Below are 23,008 nucleotides of genomic sequence, written 5' to 3' on the forward strand. Positions count from 1 at the left end.
AATTGTACACAAGAATGTAACGAATCTTAATTTATTTTTTTTCATAAAATAAATTACTGCATTTTAATAAAGGGTCATTATTCAAAATTGAAATGTTTAAGTAAGAATCTAAATCAATTTGGGCAAAAAAAGCAAATTTTGATCGAATATTTTTGACAAAGAAAATAATCGCTTGTTGTTTCAGAAAAAAATTGTTTACAAAAGTGAATCTTCATTGGGTTACAGAGATTTGCTGACAGAGAAAATTTCCAGCTGTTTTAACGGTTGTTGAGAATAGGAAGGTTCTAATAAGTCGTACCTCTGGAGGAGTATCGATTCATAAACGCCGTCAAATTGAAGTGAGTGAGAATCTCTCGACTTTCGACGTCTGCGGACGCATCGGCGCCATATGTTAGCGTGGAAAGCCATTGCTCTATTCTTACAAAAATCGACTAATAAAAAGGTAACTCGTCGACCTTCGATATAGTCTACACTTCGCGCGGAGACTGGTTCTCCATCTCTCTTCCACTGCCACCAGGTCTCTCCGCCTTCTCTCTTTGTCTTTCTCATAGCTATTTTCTTCTCTCTCTCTTTCTCTCATTGCGCTCCGTCCGCATGTGTGTACGTACGCCGCTCTGCCAACTTTCACGTATCATAATATACAGTGAAAGAATGTGGTTTCCCTTTCAAATTACAAAATATGCCACAAGCGTGCAATTTCAGTACACTTCCTTTTCTTTAATTTCGGCTTTTTGTAAGTTTTACCCCGAGACATTTTTAAACTTTTTCCAATCGTTACTACTTTTTAAAACCAACGTGCAATTTGTAAACGACAGTATACAGTAGATAATAACGTCAGATGCAGATATTGGGAAAATAAAAATTTGAAAGATAATCAAATGTATTAATGAGATGAAAAGCATAATATTACATTTGTTTTTGATAAGATTTAATATCTTTGTTTTTTTTTTTTAAATCAAAATTCTCTTCTGCGGTCTCTTTTTGCGCCTTCAAATTGATCAAAGGTATGTACATCCTGTTGACAAGCAAAACCTGGCGATCTAAAGGTTTAGACTGGAAAGGACAGCGCCTGAGACTGAAACCTTGATTGAGATATTACATGGCCACGGCGGGGGACAATCGGTGCGTAGTTTTATTATTAAAGAAGGACTTGACCCAGATTTCGTTAGTGAGAAAAAAAAAAGGATACCTAGACGATCCGTCCTGACGTCTGCGTCGTCGAGCGGCGCGTTATTGCCGCCGGCGACGATTTGTATCATCTTTCATGTTATTAATTTAGACAAGAGGGATGGATTTATGTAGGTTGCTACGAACTGGGTCAGGGACACGGGTCTTCACGCGCGGTTATGTACGCTAGGCAGGTCATCCGGATTCATATTTCCTGGCGATAAAAGATAAATGTTATACGTGTATGTTTTATTTATGTCAGATAAGCGGAATGATTCTAGCAAAACCAAATTAATAGTTCATATCGGTTAATAGCTCGCGTGTTTTACGATTACGTGTGAATTACGTTACAAGCAGTAATTTGTTTACATGGTAAACGGTAAAGTAAATACGTAAACCGCATACGCGAGCGAATTCAAGCAACTATTATCTTTGTTTTCCTACTTTTTGTGTTGCGTAATCCATCGGAGAGGGCTTAAAGGAAGAGAAAAGGGGTAAAGATATTTGTTACATAAAATGTGTAGAATGTACCGTGTTTAAACTTTTTTATTTTGACAATAAAAAAAAAAAGAATTTTATTCACAAAAAATTGATAATAAAAAATTGTGAGAAACGTAAAAATTTGTTTAACGTAATCAGCGAACAGTTTCGCGGATAAGCAGTTTTTCGCAACCCCCCCCCCTATTTCACTGCAACAGCCGCCCTTTGCCCGCGGTTTCAATACTTGAGAGTATCTCGAACAGCTGCGAAGCAACGCCACTTGTCCGGTAGATAGAACGGCTCGAAAATGTGCGGGAAGGGACAGTCCCATCCCGTGACCCTTTGAACCGGCGCCTCCAGGTAGAGGAAGCACTCCGCCTGCATTGCAATTTGACAAAAACACGCAGTGTGTCAGAGCGACTTGGTGACTCACAGCCCGACGCGATTTGTTTTCCAGATTTTCTGATCGCGCGCGCAACCGACTTTCTAATTTATATGAACCGATCGGCCGGTATCGATTAATCGCGGGCAACAAATGCGAGGGATTCGAGAGACAAGACCAAAGACTAATCGGCCACCGGAGTTAAAAACCGGTCCGGGGAGAACTGTGTTGCGCGTGTAACGTTACCATCTCGCGCGTCATTTTATCCCGTCAAAGACTTCCAACTTTACATGTATGTACCAGTTTGCATGCGCTGTATTAGGACCATATGATAGATCTGGCTGTTAGACGTAGCTAAATGCAAATCTTACTGTTTGCGCAACGAGAGTCCACATTGCCCCTTCCCCTATCCCCCCTCCGTGGCGAGGACCCCACGGAGTGGACCTTACCTGCACGGTCGCGGTGATTTCCGCCCCGAATCCATTCGTCATCGGTGCCTCGTGGGCGATGATCGCGCGTCCGGTTTTCTTCACCGACTGTAACATTCAAACACATCGTGATTATATCGCATATACGGTAATATATTATCGGTCGTCCGGCCGCCGGGGCTTAATTTGCGCGTGATTTACGTCCCGTCCCACATTACGGGATACAATAATGATCTCACATCGTACGCGGCGCGATGCGCTAAAGCGGGCGACGTCGCCGATGACGGCACGAATCGTTTTGTAACGATACTATCGAACGCGGGTCTACGACGTGATTGACGTCGTAGAGATACACGCGCGAGAATGGCCGGCGCGATATCGGGACACGTAGGCGCACCTGTACTTTTGTGTGTGAGTGTGCGTCCCGTTGTAAATCATTGACAAAGGTAGTTAAATAGATAAGCGCGATTAAACGATGGATACAGGTTCCTGTGACATTTTCGACTCGCGCTGACCTTCCTAGCAACTCTTTCAGGAGCTGCAATCGTTACAGATACACCCCGCGGAAAGCCTACGTCTCTATACTTATCGGATTGATATTTATGGGATTTTGCATGTCCACTATTAACCTTTATTAACGGGCGCCTTGCTGTCACAGTAAATGTTTGAATTATGGCTCCTTCCACGTAACGTTCAATCCCTTTCAAACACCTAAGGAGAATTAACGTAAATTGACTTTGCATTTATGTTCAAAGGAGTAAAGCCGATAATACTAGTATTACAATTGTATATAATCCCTTTTACTTTTTAAAATTATGCTAAAATATTAAGAGAATATTTTTTTTTACATACAACCTAATCAGACGCGATTCATTACGCAATAATACAGAGCTTAAATCTTAAAACAAAACTGGATTTTCTCCTCCTTAAATCATCTAAAGATGTCAAATCTCTAAAGATGTCAAGAATACTAATTACTATTGAAGACAAGAGTTTTAATTGAGTTGCACGGTAGTAATTTAATTCATGTTTCCTTTGCGTTCGCGATTCATATTTAAAGATAAATTAAGCTTCCCTTTAGTCGACGGCCAAGTAGCAAATTTCAATCTTGTTGAGGTTGAACCGTTTAATTATTTAGTAAAAATTAATAAGAAATTTGATCGAAAAAAAAAGGAAGCTAAAAGAAGGCTTTACATTTATCAGTTATTACTGACTCTTTATATTTATTTTTGATCGGCACGATTCTTTCAGCTTCGTCGCACGACGGGTTTCATCGTCGGAGCGATGCGTCAGAAAATTTTGCCCCGCGCGAGAGCAGCAGTTCGTCTCGTTGCGAAACGCGCGTTTCGCAGGCAGGCAGGCAGGCATGTCGGCGGAGTAGAGACAAGCCGATACACAGCGAATCCGCGGCCGGTATCGAAATTACGGCGAAACGGGTTTTCAATTACGAATCACCTTGTCGTATGCGTATGTGTGCTCGCGCGCGCGCGCGTGCCCGCGGTGAATATAATGCACAGCGCGCGGCGGTTTGCAAGCCGCGAGTGGGCATGATCGAGCATATCATTACGCGACCGGCGATCGATTAGCATAAATCAGCGCGATATTAGCTATGGAAATCCGCATGCTATCGTAATCCCCACGATATGGGGGCATGCGAGCGGCGGCGGGTCAGGCTTCGCTCGGCTCACCGCGCTTCTCTCTCGCTTCTTCGATCTTCCTCGTCGTCGTCGTCGTCGTCGTCTCGTCCCGCACAGCATCCGTCTCTGCCGTAGTCGGCGACATGACGCGAGATCGTGCAGGAATCTTCGCGAGACCCGGACGACACGCGGTCGTTGTCGCGGGACGAGAGGAGGGACGGAGTTTCTCTTCCGCGACGCTTCGACGACGCACGCGAACGCTGCGTAAGGGATTTGAATCGCTTGCGTTTGTCATCATCTCGCGTGGGCGTGCCTGACGAGATTCTCTACGTTCTACGTCAAACGCGCGTTCATGCTCGCCTCGAAGCTTCGAGAAGTTAAATCGAGGGGAACGGAAGATGGTGGTTCCGGCCTTTGAAATTCGGCGTTAACGTGGAACGAGATCGTCACGGTGACAGCGGGAGAGACGGACGTGCGAGCTAGAAGGAATTCCTCGTCGAATTGATTTCTTTCTCTCCCTCTGAAGGAAACGGTCGTGGTAACGACACGGCCGTTACTGCCCACCTTGCACACGAGTTCCGCGTCCCAAGGTAGAATGGAGACGAGGTCTATCACCTCGCAGGACGCGCCGAGTTCCTTCTCGACCAGGTCGGCCACCTCCAGCAGTACGTGCACCTGAGTGCCCCAGCCGACGAGCGTCACGGCGTCACCTGAGCGACAAAGAAAAAGAGCCACAGATGTTGTATTCGCGTGTGCATGCGCCATGCAGGAGAGTAATCGCCCGGGGAACGATGAAAGCGCGCGCGGCTAGGTTTCTTCTCTCGCGTATCCTGTTTCAGGACCGGTCACACGTCGCGTCGCGTCGTCGCCGGGCGAGATCGCCGCTCCGACGCGACGTGCGTACGTAATGGAAGGACGCGCTCGCCCGATCGCCACATATCCACGGGAAAATCATATTCGCTCGCGAGAGAGCGCGAATAAAAACTTTCTACGGCTTCGAACAACGAGGCCTTCCGTGGCGTTATTTTCGTACGACACGGCGAATAATGTAAAGAAGCGAGGAGAAGTTTAGAGCGCCTGCCGCGCGCTCTAAACATTTCTCCGAAGACATCATTTTACAACCGCAAATATTTATTCATAGTGCATAATAAGCGTTTCCGCGTATAGCCCGAGGATCCGAGAACTTTTTGCAATACTAATTATAAACATGTCGCGCGTCAAAGACGAACTCGCAGGTGGAAACGTCACGTCGCTCAATTAACGTCGTTGAAATTGAATTTATAAAATACTGCTAATCTGTCGCTATTAATTTCAAACAACCGGAGGGGCACGAAGCGATTTTCATTCATTTAAGTTATATAAAGCAAATATAATGTATAGAATTTATTTTTCTTGCATGCGAATTATGCGTATGAATAAATTACGCATATAAATTACGTACTTGAAGAGCTACACGCAAACTCTATATTAGTGATATTAAAACTGTCCGGACGATATTGAAACACTTGAGAACATCTCGCAGACTTCAATAATTCAACACTCACCGCTTCTCACAATCTCAGCCTTGCCAATTTCAATTTTATAATGTGCCAGGGGCACCTCGTCGATCGCAATGCGGTACAAGGTTTTGGGCTCGAATATGATGCAGGGATCCGGCTCGTCGATGCAGCTCAACAGGAGACCCTTCGCGTGCATCGCTCCGCGAGGGACGACGATCTGCAAAAGCGAAAGAAGAAGGATGAAGCTGAGTTTCGAAAAACGAGTCGTGTCCACCCACGATAATCGGCGGCTCCACGACCAGCCTCAAAACAAGCGTGAAATCGATCGGCTCCGGATAACGTCGCCGGCGATATTACGCCGCGTCGATCCTCTCGTATAATCGCGATGTACGATAGCGGCGACCGCTCGCGCATTAGTGTGCGAGCAAAACTTTCTTCATGCATACGTAGAGCGTATATACGTCGTACAATATTCATGGGATTTGTTGAGGAAAGTTGCGAGCTCATCGGCTGTAAAGCCGTCGCGAGATATAGCCGGTGAGGGCTATACCCCCCCCCCCCCCGAAGAGCGTTCCCGATGATGAGAATCCCGGTGGCTTCGATGCTCGCCCAGCCGCCAAATCATCGCGGTCAGGTCAAGTAAAACGCGTCGATTCAATTTCGATATCCAATGGAAGTGAGTTCCCACGGTGCCAATCGCCGTCGTGTAGCGATTACGCGAAGAACTCAATAGAATAGTGCAAACCTTGTTCAACATTGTAACAGTAACTGTTAGACATTTCGCATATATTGAGGCGCGGACTTTTACAACGAGCTCATTACGTAACTGTCTCTATCTCGATAAGGAACTTGTCTTTTCGCTCGGCTATTGACAGAGAGATACCTCCAGTCTTAAGACGCGGTTCGAGAGGAAGCGAGCGGCTCGACACCGCGTTACGTGTCGACGACAAATAAAGTAAAAAGGATCTATTTCTACTAGCCTTCAAGCCGGGAGTGTGCGCGAAGTAGGCTTCCGGGCTTTGAGAGTGGTAAAGACCGCCGTGGCCGACAGCTCCGCAAGGCGCGCGAACCGTAAGTTTGCCGCAGTCAAACATATTGCCGCTTCGATACCTTACCTTGGCCGCTTCGTTTACCAACTATAAGGGAAAAACGTATGCACAGTCTCGTTAACACTGTCTGTTATATTTAATTCTTACCCTCTACTAGCTAACTTATTCATTAAATGCCTAACTAAAACTAAAAACACTATTAAATATCCTTAGTCTCTATTTAATAATTTGCCTGACAAGTGGGATGTACATTTTGTGATTCGAAGTACACGAAGTTTTCAAGCTATAGAAAAGTTCTCGCGCTCTCTGCATTTTTCAAACGAACAGATTTCTTCGCTTTACTTTTATATTCTTCGAACAAGTTAAGTCTTCCTATTAAATCTTTGGGAACTTTCTCTCTCTGGGTATATTAAACAAAACAGTAAGTATTATAATTATCTATCTGTTATATTCATACGCGCCGAACGAATAATGTGACACCTGATCAAAAGCGGGAAATATGTAATCGGCAAATTGTATTTCGGCAATCGCTGATATTCCTGCGTTGGCTAAGCCGATTCCAAAACCGGCAATTCCTTGCTCGCAAAGAGGAGTATTGAAGACCCGATGGCCACCAAAACGTTTCTTCAAGTCCGTCGTGCAACGGAAGACTCCACCGAATGCCACGTCCTCGCCAAACACCACTAAAATTAAAAAATATTATTAGCAACGTTAGTTCTTATTTAATTTATACTTAAAAAAAAGGTATACAAATATTTAAAAGTTAACGAAAAATTCAGAGGTTTTCTTAGAAGAATATAATTTTGTTGGCTTTTCAGATGATTCAGTAATAATTGTTTAAAAAACATAATCAATAATGTTAATTTTTCAAAAATATTAAGAATTCTTAAATGTATATTTATCAATTATTATTGATAAATTAAGATATATTTAAACAGAAGAAATATTTTAATGTTCAAATAATATTAATGTATTTATTTATTTAATATTAATATATTTACGCATAATTTTTTTTGCATAAGTACATATTTCAATAATACAAATAGAATAAAACCCTCACCTGAATGTGGATCATTTTCCAAAGCGATATGAAGTCCGTTATTTATGGCTTGATACATATTCATCTTTTGAATCTCACCTAAAAACACGAATTATTTATGTAATAAATGATACATAATTAAATATAAAATAATTCCCAGATGGGTAAATTCTAAAACATTCTGATGCAACAATTGAATTAAAAAAAGAAAACAAATTTCTTGGAAATTTTACAGGTAATTAAAAAATATTTGGAAAGGGTTATTTTCATGTAATAAAAACTTAAATCACTTTTGTTATGACGATCTCGATGCATATAATAATAATAATAGTAATAATATTTAAGCAAAAACACATATTTAAAAATAATACATTAATTCTCACTTGTCATAATATGTATAATAAAAAAATTAATTACAGTATTAATTTTTTAAGTAGTTTTATCAAACAAAAATCCTGAAATAAATTTCAGTTTTTTTATATAATATTGTCTAAATTAGTATTTATTATTATTTTATTAATTGGAAGTCGATTGCCGACCATTTTTGTAAGAAAAATTAAATAAAATATAAGTTGTTAAATTTATTAACACTTATGAGACACACAGGTTTTCGTAAATCTTAATTTAAGTTCGTATTTTTAAAATTTATGTACTTGTGAGATAAAATTTTTCAATTTTTTAAATAGTTTAAGAAATAGTTAAAAAAATTTTAAAAATTAAATACAGAATATTTTTTAAAAAATTAATCTGAATTGTTAGATCTGGAAATTTTCACTTATACATGACCGTCATTTGTTGTATATAATTTGAGCTGCAAGCTTTTGTTTTTGTAGTTCAACAATTTGAATAAATTTTAGAAAAAAGGTAGAAGTTTAAATAAAATAATTCTACTGTTACAACAATGTAGGTGACATTTTTCGATATCTTCCTGAAAGCTGACGCCAGCCGGTGTTGCCACATTTTTGATGGTTTCGTACTATGTAAAAAAAAAAATTTTAATGGGTTCCTCTCAAGCATTCGCAAAATCCGGTCCTATATATTCTATCCGACAATAGAACTACCTACAAATTTTTTACGTATCCTTGCACATGAAAAAAGATGATCACCTTCGACAATATATATGATACAAATGTTTTAGTCCTAATATTTGAATATTCAAATGTGCCTAGAATTTTTATTTTATTTTCGTAGAAGGAAACATATATATAGATAATTTATTCGAAAGAAAAGGAGAAACGAGAAAAAAGAAAGAGAATCATGATAACCCCCCGAAAATTTTTATAGACCATCTTTATTTGCCGTAAATAACAATCTTTCGCATCATTAATCTATCATGCCAATTTAAATACATTTAAATACATAAAAATTGATATATTTCTTAGAATTACATTTTACATATTAAACTCACATAAACAAAAAGGTATTTTTTTATGTTTTGAGATGTTTTGCATTTTTTTCAAAAAGTTTCGAAAAGTTATCTTACGTAATATTTTAAAATATCATTTCAGATATAAGAATTTCCGATATCTTTTAGAAAGTTAAAAAATATTTTATGTAACAAATGTCTTCAAAATATCCTTTAAAATGACTTTTAAATAACTTCTAGAAATATCTTGAATATATCTTAATAAGAGATCTTCTAATCACAAAACCTCGATGTTTTCTGGAAACTTATTGCGTATACACATTTAAAAGTGCGCGTCCGAACGCGCGCCGTGCAAAATAACTGCGTCGATATAAGTAAAAGAAACGAATCGATCGAGATATATCGAGTAGCGAGTCTCGATCTCGAGTCTCTCGTCAACTGACATACGGTATATGTACACGTGTGGGACGCTGTTTACCTTTTCTCTACGCGTTAAAATAGCCTCAGATCCTTCTGGAAAATGATTAGCATATTCGTGAGCGGTGGGATCCACTTACCGGCGACAGGCGGCTTCTTCTCGCATGGGAAGTACGTGAAGTGCGACTCTCTGGCATGGCTCACGCGACCGGCGGAAATCTCGCGAGCGCGCCTCAAAAGTAACCTCCCAGCAGCGTGTCGCAGCTCCGCATTCAACAGCTCGCCGAGCATCTCTCTCACGTTGTCGTCGTCGTCCCTATCCTTCCCGATAACTCCCTCTCTCACCTTCGGCAGCTCGTCCGAGCGGCAAATCGTTCGGACTGGGAGGTCGCGCGAACGGGTCTTATCTCTATTTTGCACACAATGCCCCTCCACCCCCCCCGCTCGACGACCCCGCGTGGAATTTTTAAAACGTCGCGAGCGAGAATACGCACGCGCGCGTGCGCGCACACGCACACGTACACGCGTCCGTGCGATCGAGCACGATCGAACGATCGACGCGTCCGTGTCGTACGATCGTACACGAACGGGAAACTGGGTTTCTCTGTGACAACGCGCGCCCCGCGGAACATGACTCGGCCGAAAAGCGGAATAGAGTGGGAGAACAGAAGAATTGACGATAAGCCCGCTGACGTTAGTAGCGCTTATCGCTTATATAGTTGGGTATGCGGACTCCGGAGTTCCGACTGCGTTTTTTCGATCAAACGGATCTACTATATGTCGCGGGTGACATCGCGCCTGACGTCAATCGCGCGTCATTCGATGGCGACTGCCGGACGGAGGGAGCGTCCTAATAACGTACGGCTCGCGTTATTTCAACGCGTTACGAAATAACGTGAAATCGCGTCGAGAGAATTTGTTTTTTATTGTGCGCTCCTTCTCCTCCACTCCAATGGCAAATTTCAACGGCTGGATAACGGACGAGGAAGGCACATTCGTATTCATAAGAGTTTATTTTTTTAATAAAGAGTTTTAAATTTTATATTCCAATCGATTGCGCAATTTTTGTATTTTGCAGCTATTCAATGAAACTTGTGTGACAACTTTCTTCTGTACCTGTGATCGATCTCGAGTTTCTTTATCGACCGATAGTTGTAATGAGCATTCCCGTGTTCCTGACGATATTCTTTACCGACTGTGGATCTGAACTATTAATTGCGCGGGAAACCCAAGGGGAAAGCTGTAATGGCTGCCATCGGTAAACACGGCGCGAGGACAATAAGCGGACTGCAATCACGGTTTTGCGATCTCCTCGTCTCGGATCAGCACTGACGGATGCGCGTGTGTGCATTGTCGGCCTGTGTCGGCCATTACGAATCCGTTCCCGCAGACGCGTCGTTGTGCTCTCGAAGGTGTAAATTTTCGGCGGATATCTCATAGCACGAGGGAAGCAGAAACTCTGCTGAAATCGATTGATCGGGGATCCGGATCTTATTGAACATGGACATGGACAGATCGAGCAACGGCGAGTACAAGTATCAGAGAGAGGAGGATGCCGACGAGAAACCCAGAATGCTGGACGAGGGTGACGACAAGGACCCTCAGGTCGACAAAGCCGGCGAGTATATGCAGGAGCTCTTGCAGGAGAAGGTCGAGCTAGACGGTCAGAAATGGCCCAACGCTGTACGATTACTGGATCAGGGTGAGTCGAGAGAGAAACAATTTAAATACAAGTTATTTACGTTCCTGATAGGTAATCTTGGAGACGAGTTCATTGTTTGTGACTCCCGAAAACGTTGGAATATCCCGTGCGTCGTCGTTACTTTCATTGAATTGAATAAGCGATCAATGCTAGCGAAATTTTATAGTGTAACAATCAGTTTGACATATGCATCTTGTATTGGTAGAAGATACAATTTATATTTTTCGAGGTTCTTTGGCTTTTAATTCTTTGCAAACATTGGAATTTGAGGATCCAATCTATCAAATTTGAAGTATTTTATAGGTGATAAACAGAATCTGTTCAGTTTTCCATTCTGTACAAAGTTGTTAAATGAGGTATTTTGTTAGTCGTGTTTCTTGACAAGCAAAAATTGAAGTTGTTCAAACATCTATGATGTTTGTGCCTGGATTAATGTTAAATATTTAATCGTTGAAGTTTATTATTGTTTTTAGTCTTCAATTTTATTTTTGATATAATTAGTTTAAAAGAAACATAATATACAAGTGTTAAATCTGACAATAAGCTTGCGTTCTGAAATTTACTGCCAGTACTGAAAATGTATAGTACACGTTACATGAACATGAATATAGACTTTTAGTACTGGCAGTGAATTTTGGAATGCAGCCCTAGTCTTATAATAAAATTTTGCTTTAATCTTTAAACGATGATTTTTTCAGCAAAAAAATGTTTCCAGTTGTACTTTAAACCATAATCTCTAAGTTTTAAATAAGTTGGTCAGCATCGTAATCTAATTTTGTCATTGATTTGAATAAAAAAAAATTGAATAAATTTTTTTTAAACAAAAGATAGGAATATTTCTTTATAAAATAGAAAACACCTTTTTTATAAATATTCTGTATATATCTGTTGATCAAAATTCTTTTTAATAAAGAAAGATAAATTTGAAGTAAATATAAATAAGTAATAAATATTTAAAAAAACACATTAAGATTTAATAAATTGTAATTATTTTGTTACAATAGCAAAATTGCATGCTTTATAGAAATTCAAAAAACGGAGACTATGCGCAGACCAATGAGAGAGTCAAAATATGTGGACATTTATCGTGAAAAACCAGTTCGTGTTTCTGTCAAAGTTCTGGTACCTGTTCGTGAACATCCCAAGGTAAGTATTGCTACTTATAGCAATTAATTATCAAACAGATTTGAGATGAAGTTATATAATTTTTTGCTTTAGTTTAATTTTGTAGGAAAATTGTTGGGGCCGAAAGGCAATTCTATGAAGCGCTTGCAAGAAGAAACAATGTGCAAGATGGCAGTATTAGGTAGAGGATCGATGAAAGATAAGCAAAAAGTAAGTAACAAAGGAAAAAACTTATATTTTACTCTTTATTTGTAAAAAATGGCTCACATTTTTTGTGTTGATTTTTTTGATCTCAGGAAGAAGAACTTCGTGCTTCCTTGAATTTGAAATATGCACATCTTGCCGATGATCTACACGTAGAGATTACAGCTCTTGCCCCACCAGCGGAAGCTTATGCACGTATTGCTTTCGCTCTCGCCGAAGTGCGGAAATACTTGATTCCTGACAACAATGATAATATACGTCAAGAACAAATGCGCGAAATGGAGATGAGCGGATCCGATGAAAATGTTTCGAATGATCGGAGAGGACCTTCGATGAGAGGACCTTCGAATCTTGGTAATGTACCAAGACCCGTTGGGAGGCAGACATTACCTAGAATGGGATCTAGAGGTTGGTTGTACATCTGTTATACAAATTGTATGATATATAAAAGCTAATCTCCAATGTTTTCTATACTTTTTGTTTCTTGCTTTTTGCCTATTGCTTTTAAACTTATCTTCAAAATTTATTGTATAAATATAGCAATTTTTTAAATTAGGTATGAGAAAGTTTTTTTTATTAATTAAAGTATAATTTAATTAATATTTTTTGATGGTCTATTTAAAAAAACCTATTTAAAATAAATTTTTAAACTTAGATTTTTGCAAGAATTTTATAATTATTAATATTTTAGCTTACAATAAACTTTTATTTTACATTTATCTCTTTTTTTAAAATAATGTTAATAGTGATAAAGGTAATAAAGAAAATATTAAAAAAAATTTTTTTTACTTTTTATTTACAAGGTTTTGTAAATTGCTTTTTACAAAAGCATTTCTTTCTTATATATTTTTGTAGAAATATGTTAATTTTCTGAACATAAATATAGTAAGTATGAAAACAAAGTTTTAGACTTTAGTATATTTTAAGGATTCATAAAAAAATTAAAGTAAATAAATTTTGTTTGATTCTTGCAAAAATTTTATATTTATTACCTATTTGTTTTCTGTTTGATTTTTTTAAATAAAATTGTTCAAAATATGATATTGAATAATTTAGCGTTATAAATCAGATTTAAAAAAATGAACTTATTTAGCGTTTGTAGGAAATCGTTTAAACATATTTAAATCTTTCAAATATATATATATATATATATATTACTTATTTTTTAGGTGTTCTTCCTCCACCTGTAAATCGTGGGCCACCCACTAGACCAGCACCAAACAAATCGAAGGTATTCTCGATCTTAGATCGTGCAAGAGCTGCTATGGATCAAAGTTACAAGTGAGTTCATATTATACACATTTAATAATCTTTATTTAAATGTAAATTGAATTCCATATGTATATTTAATTCCTTTCCGTAGCTTTGATACTCAGACTCCTCCACCAACAAACCGTGCTGCATCGCATCATGATTATGATTATCACGGATCATCTGGTAGTAACGCTCGATATGGTGATCGTCATTATACATCGAATTCTGGGTATGTATGTATTATTATAATATTCATGACGATAAAAATAATATATTAAAATAATATAGTTTGAAAAATTTTTTGATAAATACATACATAATGAATGTATGTATATATGTGATGTATATTATAATACACGCGCGCGCGCGCGCGCGCGCACACACACACACACACACACACACACACACACACACACACACACACACACACACACACACACACACACACACACACACACACACACACTTACGCACGCGCGCGTGCACGCGTAAAATACATATATATGTACATACGTATTTTACGTACATAAAAACTTTGATCGTGTAATATAATTAAACGACTTTGTTTTTAGAAATTCAATTTTTTACACATGAGATTTTGTTATATATGATAGTGGTTATATCTGTTTAATGGAAATAAAATGTATTTTTTTTTTAGATACACGACTTATGAGTACGATGATGATTCTGCGCCACATTCATCACGTGATTATTACGAATCTTCAGATTATCCAGGTAAATTATTATATTTATATACCTACTTAATTTTATTAAATACCATTTTTTATATGATAAATTTTTTTAAATAATGAAACTTTAGATTATCGTATAGATTATACATTTACATATGAGTGTTTATGAATACTTTTATACTAAATGATGTGAATCTTTATTGTGCTTACGCAGGGTTTATTTATTACATCTTTGACAGCATTGACGCCATATGGCGTGAAAAACTGTATCTCTATGGCCATGTGTCATATGGCGTACATTGTTTTGTTTTTAATTGATCGATTTTTATAAAAATTAACACTTAAGAGTTTTTTGGTCACTGAATACGAAATTAAGAAAAAAATTCAAATTTTAAATAGCGGAGATGGCTACAATATGGCTACCAAAAAATCCAAAATTTATCATTTAAAAATCTGATTGATGGAATATAGTGTTCGAAAGTTTTGTTTGAGGTCGTGAAATACGAAATCAAAATAGAAAATATTCAAATTTAAAACGACAGGTTCAATATGGCTGTAGAAAAAACCAAACTCCATCTAATTGATGAAATTTTAGCGTTTGAGGATTCCATGAGTTACTGAATACGAAATAAAATAAGTTGCTAATTTACTAAACATAGTCTAGGTAGCTTGATATAACAATATTAGATTAGCTCTAAATTTTGAAATTTTGACTCAAGTTCGAATTCAGCGAACAAAAAAATCCTTAAATATCGGATATCGTAAAATTCAATCATTTTTTTCTTGCCTACAAGGGCACAAATAGGAAAATATTGTGCGCCGTCGAAGGAGTTAAATTTATTATAAATTTTATAAATGTTTATAATTAAACACTCGAGCAATTATTTATATTTATAATTATTTTTATAAATTCTGAAGTTCTTACAGTTATCATAAAAACATTAACAAAGTATAAAATGTTTATTAAAATAAAACTATTGAGAGCTTCCATGGGACTGCATTAAATGCTAAAATTGTTAATTATATAAAATAATTACATATAATAATTATTAATTATATATTTATATAAATCTAATTTTTTATGTAAAAAACAACCTTAGATAATTGTAAATATTTTTGGTATATTATTTTTTAGCCTTTAATAATTACAAAATGAATAAATCTTAAAATCCAAATAATCCTTTATATAGCTCCATTAATATCTAAGAAATTTTTAATAAAAAAATTTATGTAGCAATTAATTATAATGTAACTTTTAACATAAATGTTGCCTTTTATTTAAATCAGTTCAGTTTGTGCACCTATAAGAGAGACACAGATAATATTAAAAAAACTAATAATGTGTAATTAACATTGTTCCCCAAATTTATGAACGGTGCAATTCCAATTGAAGCATCTTAGGCATAATTTAAAAATTCGCTATAATACTGCAATTTAAACCCTGCCGTAAACTATAACAAAATATGCATGACGTTGATGTCGCATGACAGATTGATATTTTTGAGAATTTAAATATCTCACTATACTAAGGAACTGCCATCGTGTTCTGCCTAAATAATTAAAGCGCATCAATCCGTATAATTCGCAGAGGAATCGTCGAGCCGCGCTTGGAAATCTTACAAGACCACAACGACGTCAGGCGCAGCCTCGCGCTACCGCACCACCCCATATACACGACCTTCCAAGTAAAAACCTATAAAAAATCACGAGATAAATTTTTTCTCATCTCAATTAATCTCCATACTCCTCTAAATATATTTTTTTTCTGATATTATTATTTCATAGTATTATTGCTAATCCATTGGCAAGTAATCTTCCTAATGCACGGCGGCCTACGATGCCCACTATGCAGAAACCGGTAAACGAAAGAAATCGTTCTTAATCGGTCAGTGACACGAAGGCTAACACGGTAATGATGCGCAAATATTGTGTTATCCTAACGATTAAAACAGATAACATTAATAAAAATTTCCTATTCTAAGAAAGACTTATTCTCGTTTAATTTCTTTTCTAAAAATTTAATAAAACTTTAATGAAATATAATATTTATACTGTTTATCTTGCTCTATTTGTAGTGTCTATTTTTTATAAATCCTGTATTTGAATTTTATTTTAATTTTTTTTATAATGAATTAAATAATTTTCAGATTATTTTTCGCGGCCACTGGATAAACAGGAACATATAAACTAACCCACAATTAAAAAATATCCAACATAAACTTTACAGATCAGTCAAACTTCAATATTCAACGACAAACACGATATAAGTTTATTCTTTTGAAAAAATTGCTCAATTGCTTCATATTATAATTTCAATTCAGTGAACCTAATTTTCTATAAAACAATTCCGTTTTCCAAATCCTTTTCCTAAAATTTTTGACTACGGATGGATTTAATTATTGACAAGAAGGACCAAGAGGATCGAAGGAATAATTCAAAGTAAAAATAGCTTTGAATAAACATTTAAGATTGCATAAAATAAGAGTTTTGAATTTAATAATAATATACTCAATATTATATATACAAGTTAAGTCTGAATTAGAGGCTAAAGGATTTTTATTTTTTACTTTTTTTGTACTCAATGTTTTTTTTTTAATGATGTGAAAATAAATTAAACGAGACATTAAAAAAGAAAAATCTAATATTAAATTTTCTGACTTCGATACTTGAATGAAATATTAAAATAATATTGCATTGTAAATAGAACAATTTAAATGACTTATATTACATACAATGCAAACTAAAATTATAAATTGATAAATCAATAATAAGTTTACATATGAATGTGCCATTATTGATGACAATTGTTTATATTATTTGCTTAACTTGCACAGCCTCTATTCATTAAAATTAAAATGTTTAACATTTAGACTTACAAAAAAATATTAATAATCTGTATTATCTATTATGTAGAAACGATACAAGATTATGTTAAACTATATTATTATATATAAATCTAATAATTTCCAATATATGATTATCTAAAATGTATAGACTGTAATTCATTAAATTTGTCATTAAAATAATATGTAACATGTAATCTTCAAAAATTGAAATAAATATAAAATAATAATATCAAACAATATTTGTTTTGAAAGATGTTAAATAAATTTCCCAACCAACAATAAAGCTAAGATTTTAATAATTGTGAATTAAAATGCCTTATGTGTATGTATACATGTATATAGTTGTATTGCTAATATTGTAAATTTTTTAAATATTACATATGAACCTTAGTATTACTTTATAAATGATTATTATCAAAAAATTTCCGTAAACATTCGCGTTTAAATATTTTTAACAAAACAACGTATTACATTGCAAAAAATTGTATAAAAACATGAAATATAATTTTATTTGAACATATAAATTAAATTAATAAAATACGAAAGATAGTCTTTATTAAATATAATTAAATAATTTAAAAAAATTTATACATAGCTTACGAAATAAAAGTAATTAATGTAAATATTTGGCATAAAGGAGTGTTTTAAAAATTATTTTATAGAAAGCTTAGAAATGTTGTGAAAAATCTAGTTTCAGTTTAATTTTATTCTAATGTTATTTATATATTTTACTATTATTTATTTAGGTGGGTAAAAGATGAAGGTCCTTTCATATCATGAAGATCGTGTGGGAATCACGTTAATCATGATGGACTTCGAAATGCTACGAATACTTAAATATATGACGTGAGTATATTTATATTTTATTTACGATTACTTCTTACAAATAACAAAGTTAGATGTAAAAAATTATTTAAGTTAAGTTTCATAAAGTTAAGTTTAATAAGCTTTTTTTATACTATATAGTGCTGATGTATCATAGTCATTGCTATTTAATTGAAAAAGAAAAATAAATAAAATCAAACTATTTTTCTTAAGAAGGTATCATTACTCCACATATATTCCAAAAATTTGCTCCTTTTAACATAATGATAGTAAAAAAAGTAGGTTTATAAAATTGATGGTAATTTGTGTATTACCATCACATTGTAATAGATGGTTCTTTTTATATAATAGGTAGTCATTTTATTACGAGGAGATATTGCTTAAAAACAATATTCTTATTTATTTATCACACACCAATATACAAAATGAACTGTATAATCAATATCAGAATATAATATACTACGAAATTCAAATATATTTAATAAAGATATATCTGAGTATCTTACAAGATTAAAATAATGCTTCAACTTGAAACAAAAAATCATCTACAACATTCTTTGCAGTTGGCACAGAAATTCTGGTAGAAAAACGTATTTCTACGACCGTCCTAAGGGTTATAAATAAGTATTAATTTACGGGAGTCCTTAGCTTCTAACAAGTCGCATCTAAGTAGTTGTGAGTGAAAATAAGGTGCCGAGTTTTTTTTCTTTTCTCTAACTTTTTCCTAGCTAATCCCTCTGCATATGAACCGGGAGTCGTAAAAGATGCTTCGTTATATTTGTTCACTTAAAGTGCAATCGAGGGCCGCGTTCAAGCGTCCACGTATCTTGTACCTGTTGAAACGCATGCTGCTGATTTTTCGCCGCACTTTTCGCATAATAATTACACCATTATATTATGTCACTTATCTCGTATGCGTCATTTTATTTAGAACGATGTCACAATACCAAATTGTTTCTAACGTGCATTGATGTTTCGGTACATCAGACGATGATCAGCAGAGCGATCTTTTATTTATATTCGCTAACGTAAAATTTCTTTCCTGCAATTGCTAAGGTAAAAAGACGCATCATAAAGGTCACACTGCTGATCACTCACAACAGATGTTCTTCTGAATTAATAACGTGCTATATTATTAATGAAGAATTGCATTATTTGCAAAATATGGCGTATAAATGTGAAATTATGTAACAAGTACGGAAGTACAGAATATATCGGAAACGCCAGATTTAAAGATTGGAATGCGTTTTAACATTTACAAAATTGTCTTACACTTTGCGTAGTGCAGAGGCGACTCCACTGGGACGAGCTACCGCGAAAAGCAATACATATGTCCCATATGAGTAGTCGAGGGATTCGCTTATATGAGACATCTTCGTAACGTATCCAAGAACTCGTGTAAATGTAAGAGTAGAAATGCGAATGTAATGAAATATTCCAGGGAGTTCTTCGATGTAAAGAATGTCACAATTAGATCTCGACAGCACAGTAGTACGTGTTTTTTTACCTAAAAACTTTGCCAGTTCTAGAGCCGCCCCTAACACCATAAGAAGACGCGAGTCTTCGTGGCATGGTTCGATTCTACTAGTTGGTTTCTCACGCTGGACGACCATCCCACTAATATTTCACTTCTATGAAAAAACATGGAATGTATAATGTATTTTTTTATCGGTTTACACCTTAATAATGTGTACGATTATATCACAAGAAAGATTCAAATATTCTGTACATAATTTACGACAACGCGAGGCGGCCGCTGTTAACGTCGCCTCTTCCTCTTTCTCTTCTTCATCCTCATCTTCTTTCCCGCTTTATTTTTAATCTCTTACATTTATATATATATTTATATATGTACGTCTAAGATTTAATTACAAAGTTAGATATGTCTCAGGTTCACCTGGTATTGTACTTCATACAATTTCTCGTGACTGGCGAGTCCGAGATGCGACCGACAAGCGTGTTTGCACGTCGCTCCGAGGAGACTTCCGTTTCGTCATCCACGTGTTCGAGTAATAAGCGCTCATTTTGCGCGCTGTTATCGCGCTTTTCCTCTGCGCCCGGTTTTCTTAGCCGCCAGTCGCTTACGTTAATAACTCGATATTGATATAATTGGCACATCTTTTTAATGGCAAGTTTCACATTGGCACGGTAATGGTCCTGGGAAATAACCTTGAGTACAGTCTTTTCTGAGGAGACTCCAATCATTAATAACGAGTGTGATACTGATCTTATTTTTTAATAATTCACTTCTTCGCCACAGTAGCAGTTATTACACAAATATTGCAAAAGGCCGTTGTTTTAGTGTGAAATATCGCTATACAAAGTTATGGGAATATTTAGTCTTTTACATTATTTTCTACATCATTAAACATTGCGTAAGTGTACTTGTATTTTTGCTAACTGTGGGCCACAATAAATTTAATTACAATTTGACTACAAATAAACAATGATTTAGTCTTACTTAATATGTTACAATATTATCACAATAAATCTGTTTTAATCTGTAGATTAAAATAAATTTTTTAGAAAAATAGCATAAAAATAATGCAAATAGAAATTTGCAAATAATACGTTCAAGTAATAATTTAAAATAATTTAACTATTTATTTTTCGATGAAACATTTAGAATCTCATCAGAAGGACTTCATCATACTTGGCAATTCCTCGGACTTAACGTCGTCCTGACTATCACGCGAATGTGTGCCTGTGAAAGGCAGAATCCTTGCTTGTGGCTTATCGCACGACATCCTATGTTAATATCAGTAGAGGTGACTAAACTGATACATCGGTTACCGAGGACTAAGTTGCACTTTGATACTTATACACGACCGCTTCTGATTACACACAAAGAATTGCTGGTCCAGGTAAGTCTCATTGATGGAAGCACAGCTTTATTAAAGAAAAAAGTTATTATCTCTAATTATTTTATGAATCGTAAAATAATCCAAAATGTCCATTAAAAAAGAATCGAAAAAATCTCGATTGTTTTTATCTTTTCTAATTGAGTTTTTTTATAACTTTAGATCATATGCGGATTTTCTTCTGCGGATTACTAATAATTATAAATTATAAATTGGATTGCAAATTACAGGAAATAGTTAATACTAATAATTTGTTGAATTAAAATTAATGATTGCACTAAGTTTCTCTCATTTTCCGACTACTATAAATATTTCACGAAATTATCTTTATCCGATCTACCCACAAATCACAATTTTCTTACGCAAATAGAAATGAAGAATAACGCATGATACGAAGAAATCAAATCTTATATTTTTATATCTGTCGCATTTTTTATCACATCGGTTATCTTGTCATTTTACTAATTTCTGTATTAGATATAATTTTTGAATGTATTTGAATATTAATTAATCGAATAATATGAAAGCGGAGAATTCTATTCATAACATTAACCCGGTATTTAGTAAAATTAGAGTTGTTAAATATATGTGATAAAAAATAGAAGGTGAGAACCTTCGTTATCATCGGTTATTCGTTTATATCAGTTTTTCTTTCTTGTACAAGAAAAAACGTTATCGGTTGCATATTTAAAAGTGCGTGAAATGACGACTTGTGTATTATCGAATCGTAGTTTTAAAAGTCGATATGTCATTTACGATTTATCGGTGGGATAAAGTGTGGAAAATATAAATGTAAAAATCATAACTACATACTTTTGATTGTTTTTTGATATCTTGGAATATTTAAAACGATAGTAAATTATTTTTAATGTTTCTCTCGCTTATGATTATATAATATATTTCAAGTATATACTCGAATATCCAACAGATATTCTCAAATATCTATTTTCCGCGATATTTGTATGTTTTGAATTCTGTATTACTATATATATGTATTAACACGGTTTTATTACATTTCTAGTAGAGTTTTTATAAACGGAAATTATTGAAACTTTAATACATATTTCAAGAAAGAAAATTACTTGTGTATGCACTTTTAAATAATATTTGCATAACTTTTCTTGAGAATGTTCAAGAATATCCGTTGGATGTACAGAAGATAAATTTAATTCCTGTTTTATTCTATATCATGATGCATATTTAAAACATATACTCACTGTTTACAACAATTATTATTTCCAATTTCTTGTAAAATCATGTCGATAATAATTTAGTCGCGCAGTTATAAGTTGACGAGAAAAAGTCCTGAAGGTTTTCGTAGGCAGGTCTCGGAGACGTTCTTAGACGTTTTTAAGAAAACGTACAAAACGAATAGAATCTATATCAAAGGCGACCAGCGACAAAGAGTTCAGCCCCTCGGTACTCGGGGCTCCGTTACGAAATAAGAATTTTTCTCTCTCCTCCCGTTTCCTATTCACCGATCTATCCCTGATTGCACATTTTCGCACGTATCACGCAATCTGCGTGTCGAATTGCCTACGGAAGCTTACGACCAGCCAACCTCGGCGTACGGTGGGCACGCGGCACGTCGCACGTGAGTGCCAGCAGCGCGTGCGACGCGCCCGCGAGCGTTTCCACTGTGGGCCACTACGAGCTTTCCGCAATAGCGATGGACGCGCGGAAGCTCAATTATACGGCCAGGAGTGCCTGATAGACGTGACCACGTTCGAGGTAGGCGGGTCTTCTGTGCGTCACTTCTTCATATCGTTCATCAGCGCGCTATCCTTACTTTTGTTCGAATCGAGATTCGACTGTTGACTGCTCGTTACGCCGCTACCGTTCCCGGGATACATCTTCTCTAGATGATTCAAAGATTCGCTTAGGAACTTCTGCAACAGGAAAATCGTAAAAGTTTTAATGAAGAACCGCATTTTTATATAAAAATTTAATTTTTAGGCATATTTAGTCGATAAGAATTTTTAGAGAAAAGACTTCTTTTTATATAAATGTTTGAAATTGTAAGAGAAAAAAAATT

The 23,008-nt window shown here is 35.6% G+C and overlaps 3 protein-coding genes across 10 annotated transcripts in view; 1 reads left to right on the top strand and 2 right to left on the bottom strand.

Annotated features, from left to right (window-relative positions):
* Nucleotides 1–940: 940 nt before the first annotated feature.
* LOC105836687 (2-oxoisovalerate dehydrogenase subunit beta, mitochondrial) lies at nt 941–10,143 on the bottom strand. The gene is made up of 8 exons (XM_012680891.3): nt 9,605–10,143; nt 7,703–7,780; nt 7,123–7,325; nt 6,574–6,729; nt 5,639–5,810; nt 4,659–4,804; nt 2,479–2,565; nt 941–2,025 (listed from the first exon to the last, which is right to left on the bottom strand). Exons 1-8 carry the CDS (start codon nt 9,753–9,755, stop codon nt 1,885–1,887), a joined length of 1,134 nt encoding a protein of 377 aa, XP_012536345.2. The 5' UTR covers nt 9,756–10,143; the 3' UTR covers nt 941–1,884.
* A 49-nt stretch (nt 10,144–10,192) lies between these two features.
* LOC105836686 (KH domain-containing, RNA-binding, signal transduction-associated protein 2) lies at nt 10,193–20,878 on the top strand. Of its 7 annotated transcripts, none has more exons than XM_012680888.3 (10): nt 10,193–10,322; nt 10,543–11,166; nt 12,191–12,312; nt 12,385–12,501; nt 12,588–12,903; nt 13,665–13,776; nt 13,859–13,978; nt 14,408–14,484; nt 16,030–16,126; nt 16,227–17,524. In XM_012680888.3, the coding sequence occupies exons 2-10, from the start codon at nt 10,965–10,967 to the stop codon at nt 16,321–16,323; spliced, it is 1,260 nt and encodes a 419-aa protein (XP_012536342.1). In that variant the 5' UTR covers nt 10,193–10,322; nt 10,543–10,964; the 3' UTR covers nt 16,324–17,524. The 7 variants fall into 7 exon arrangements, 4 of the variants coding, with proteins under 4 accessions (XP_012536342.1, XP_012536343.1, XP_028050028.1 ...); XM_012680889.3 differs by having other exon boundaries at nt 10,215–11,166; nt 16,227–16,350; nt 16,589–17,524; XR_004962191.1 differs by lacking the exon at nt 16,227–17,524 and adding exons at nt 18,034–18,133; nt 20,739–20,878 and having other exon boundaries at nt 10,216–11,166.
* The window catches only part of LOC105836684 (transcription factor AP-2-epsilon), a 106,265-nt gene continuing 101,727 nt past the window's right edge, over nt 18,471–23,008 (bottom strand). For both annotated transcript variants that reach the window (XM_028194224.2, XM_012680882.3), the window contains exon 9: nt 18,471–22,862. In XM_028194224.2, the coding sequence (XP_028050025.1) occupies nt 22,725–22,862 (138 nt within the window). In that variant the 3' untranslated portion in view covers nt 18,471–22,724. The remainder of the gene's footprint in view (nt 22,863–23,008) is intronic.

Source organism: Monomorium pharaonis, chromosome 2, assembly GCF_013373865.1.
Source record: "Monomorium pharaonis isolate MP-MQ-018 chromosome 2, ASM1337386v2, whole genome shotgun sequence".
Classification (NCBI taxonomy): domain Eukaryota; kingdom Metazoa; phylum Arthropoda; class Insecta; order Hymenoptera; family Formicidae; genus Monomorium; species Monomorium pharaonis.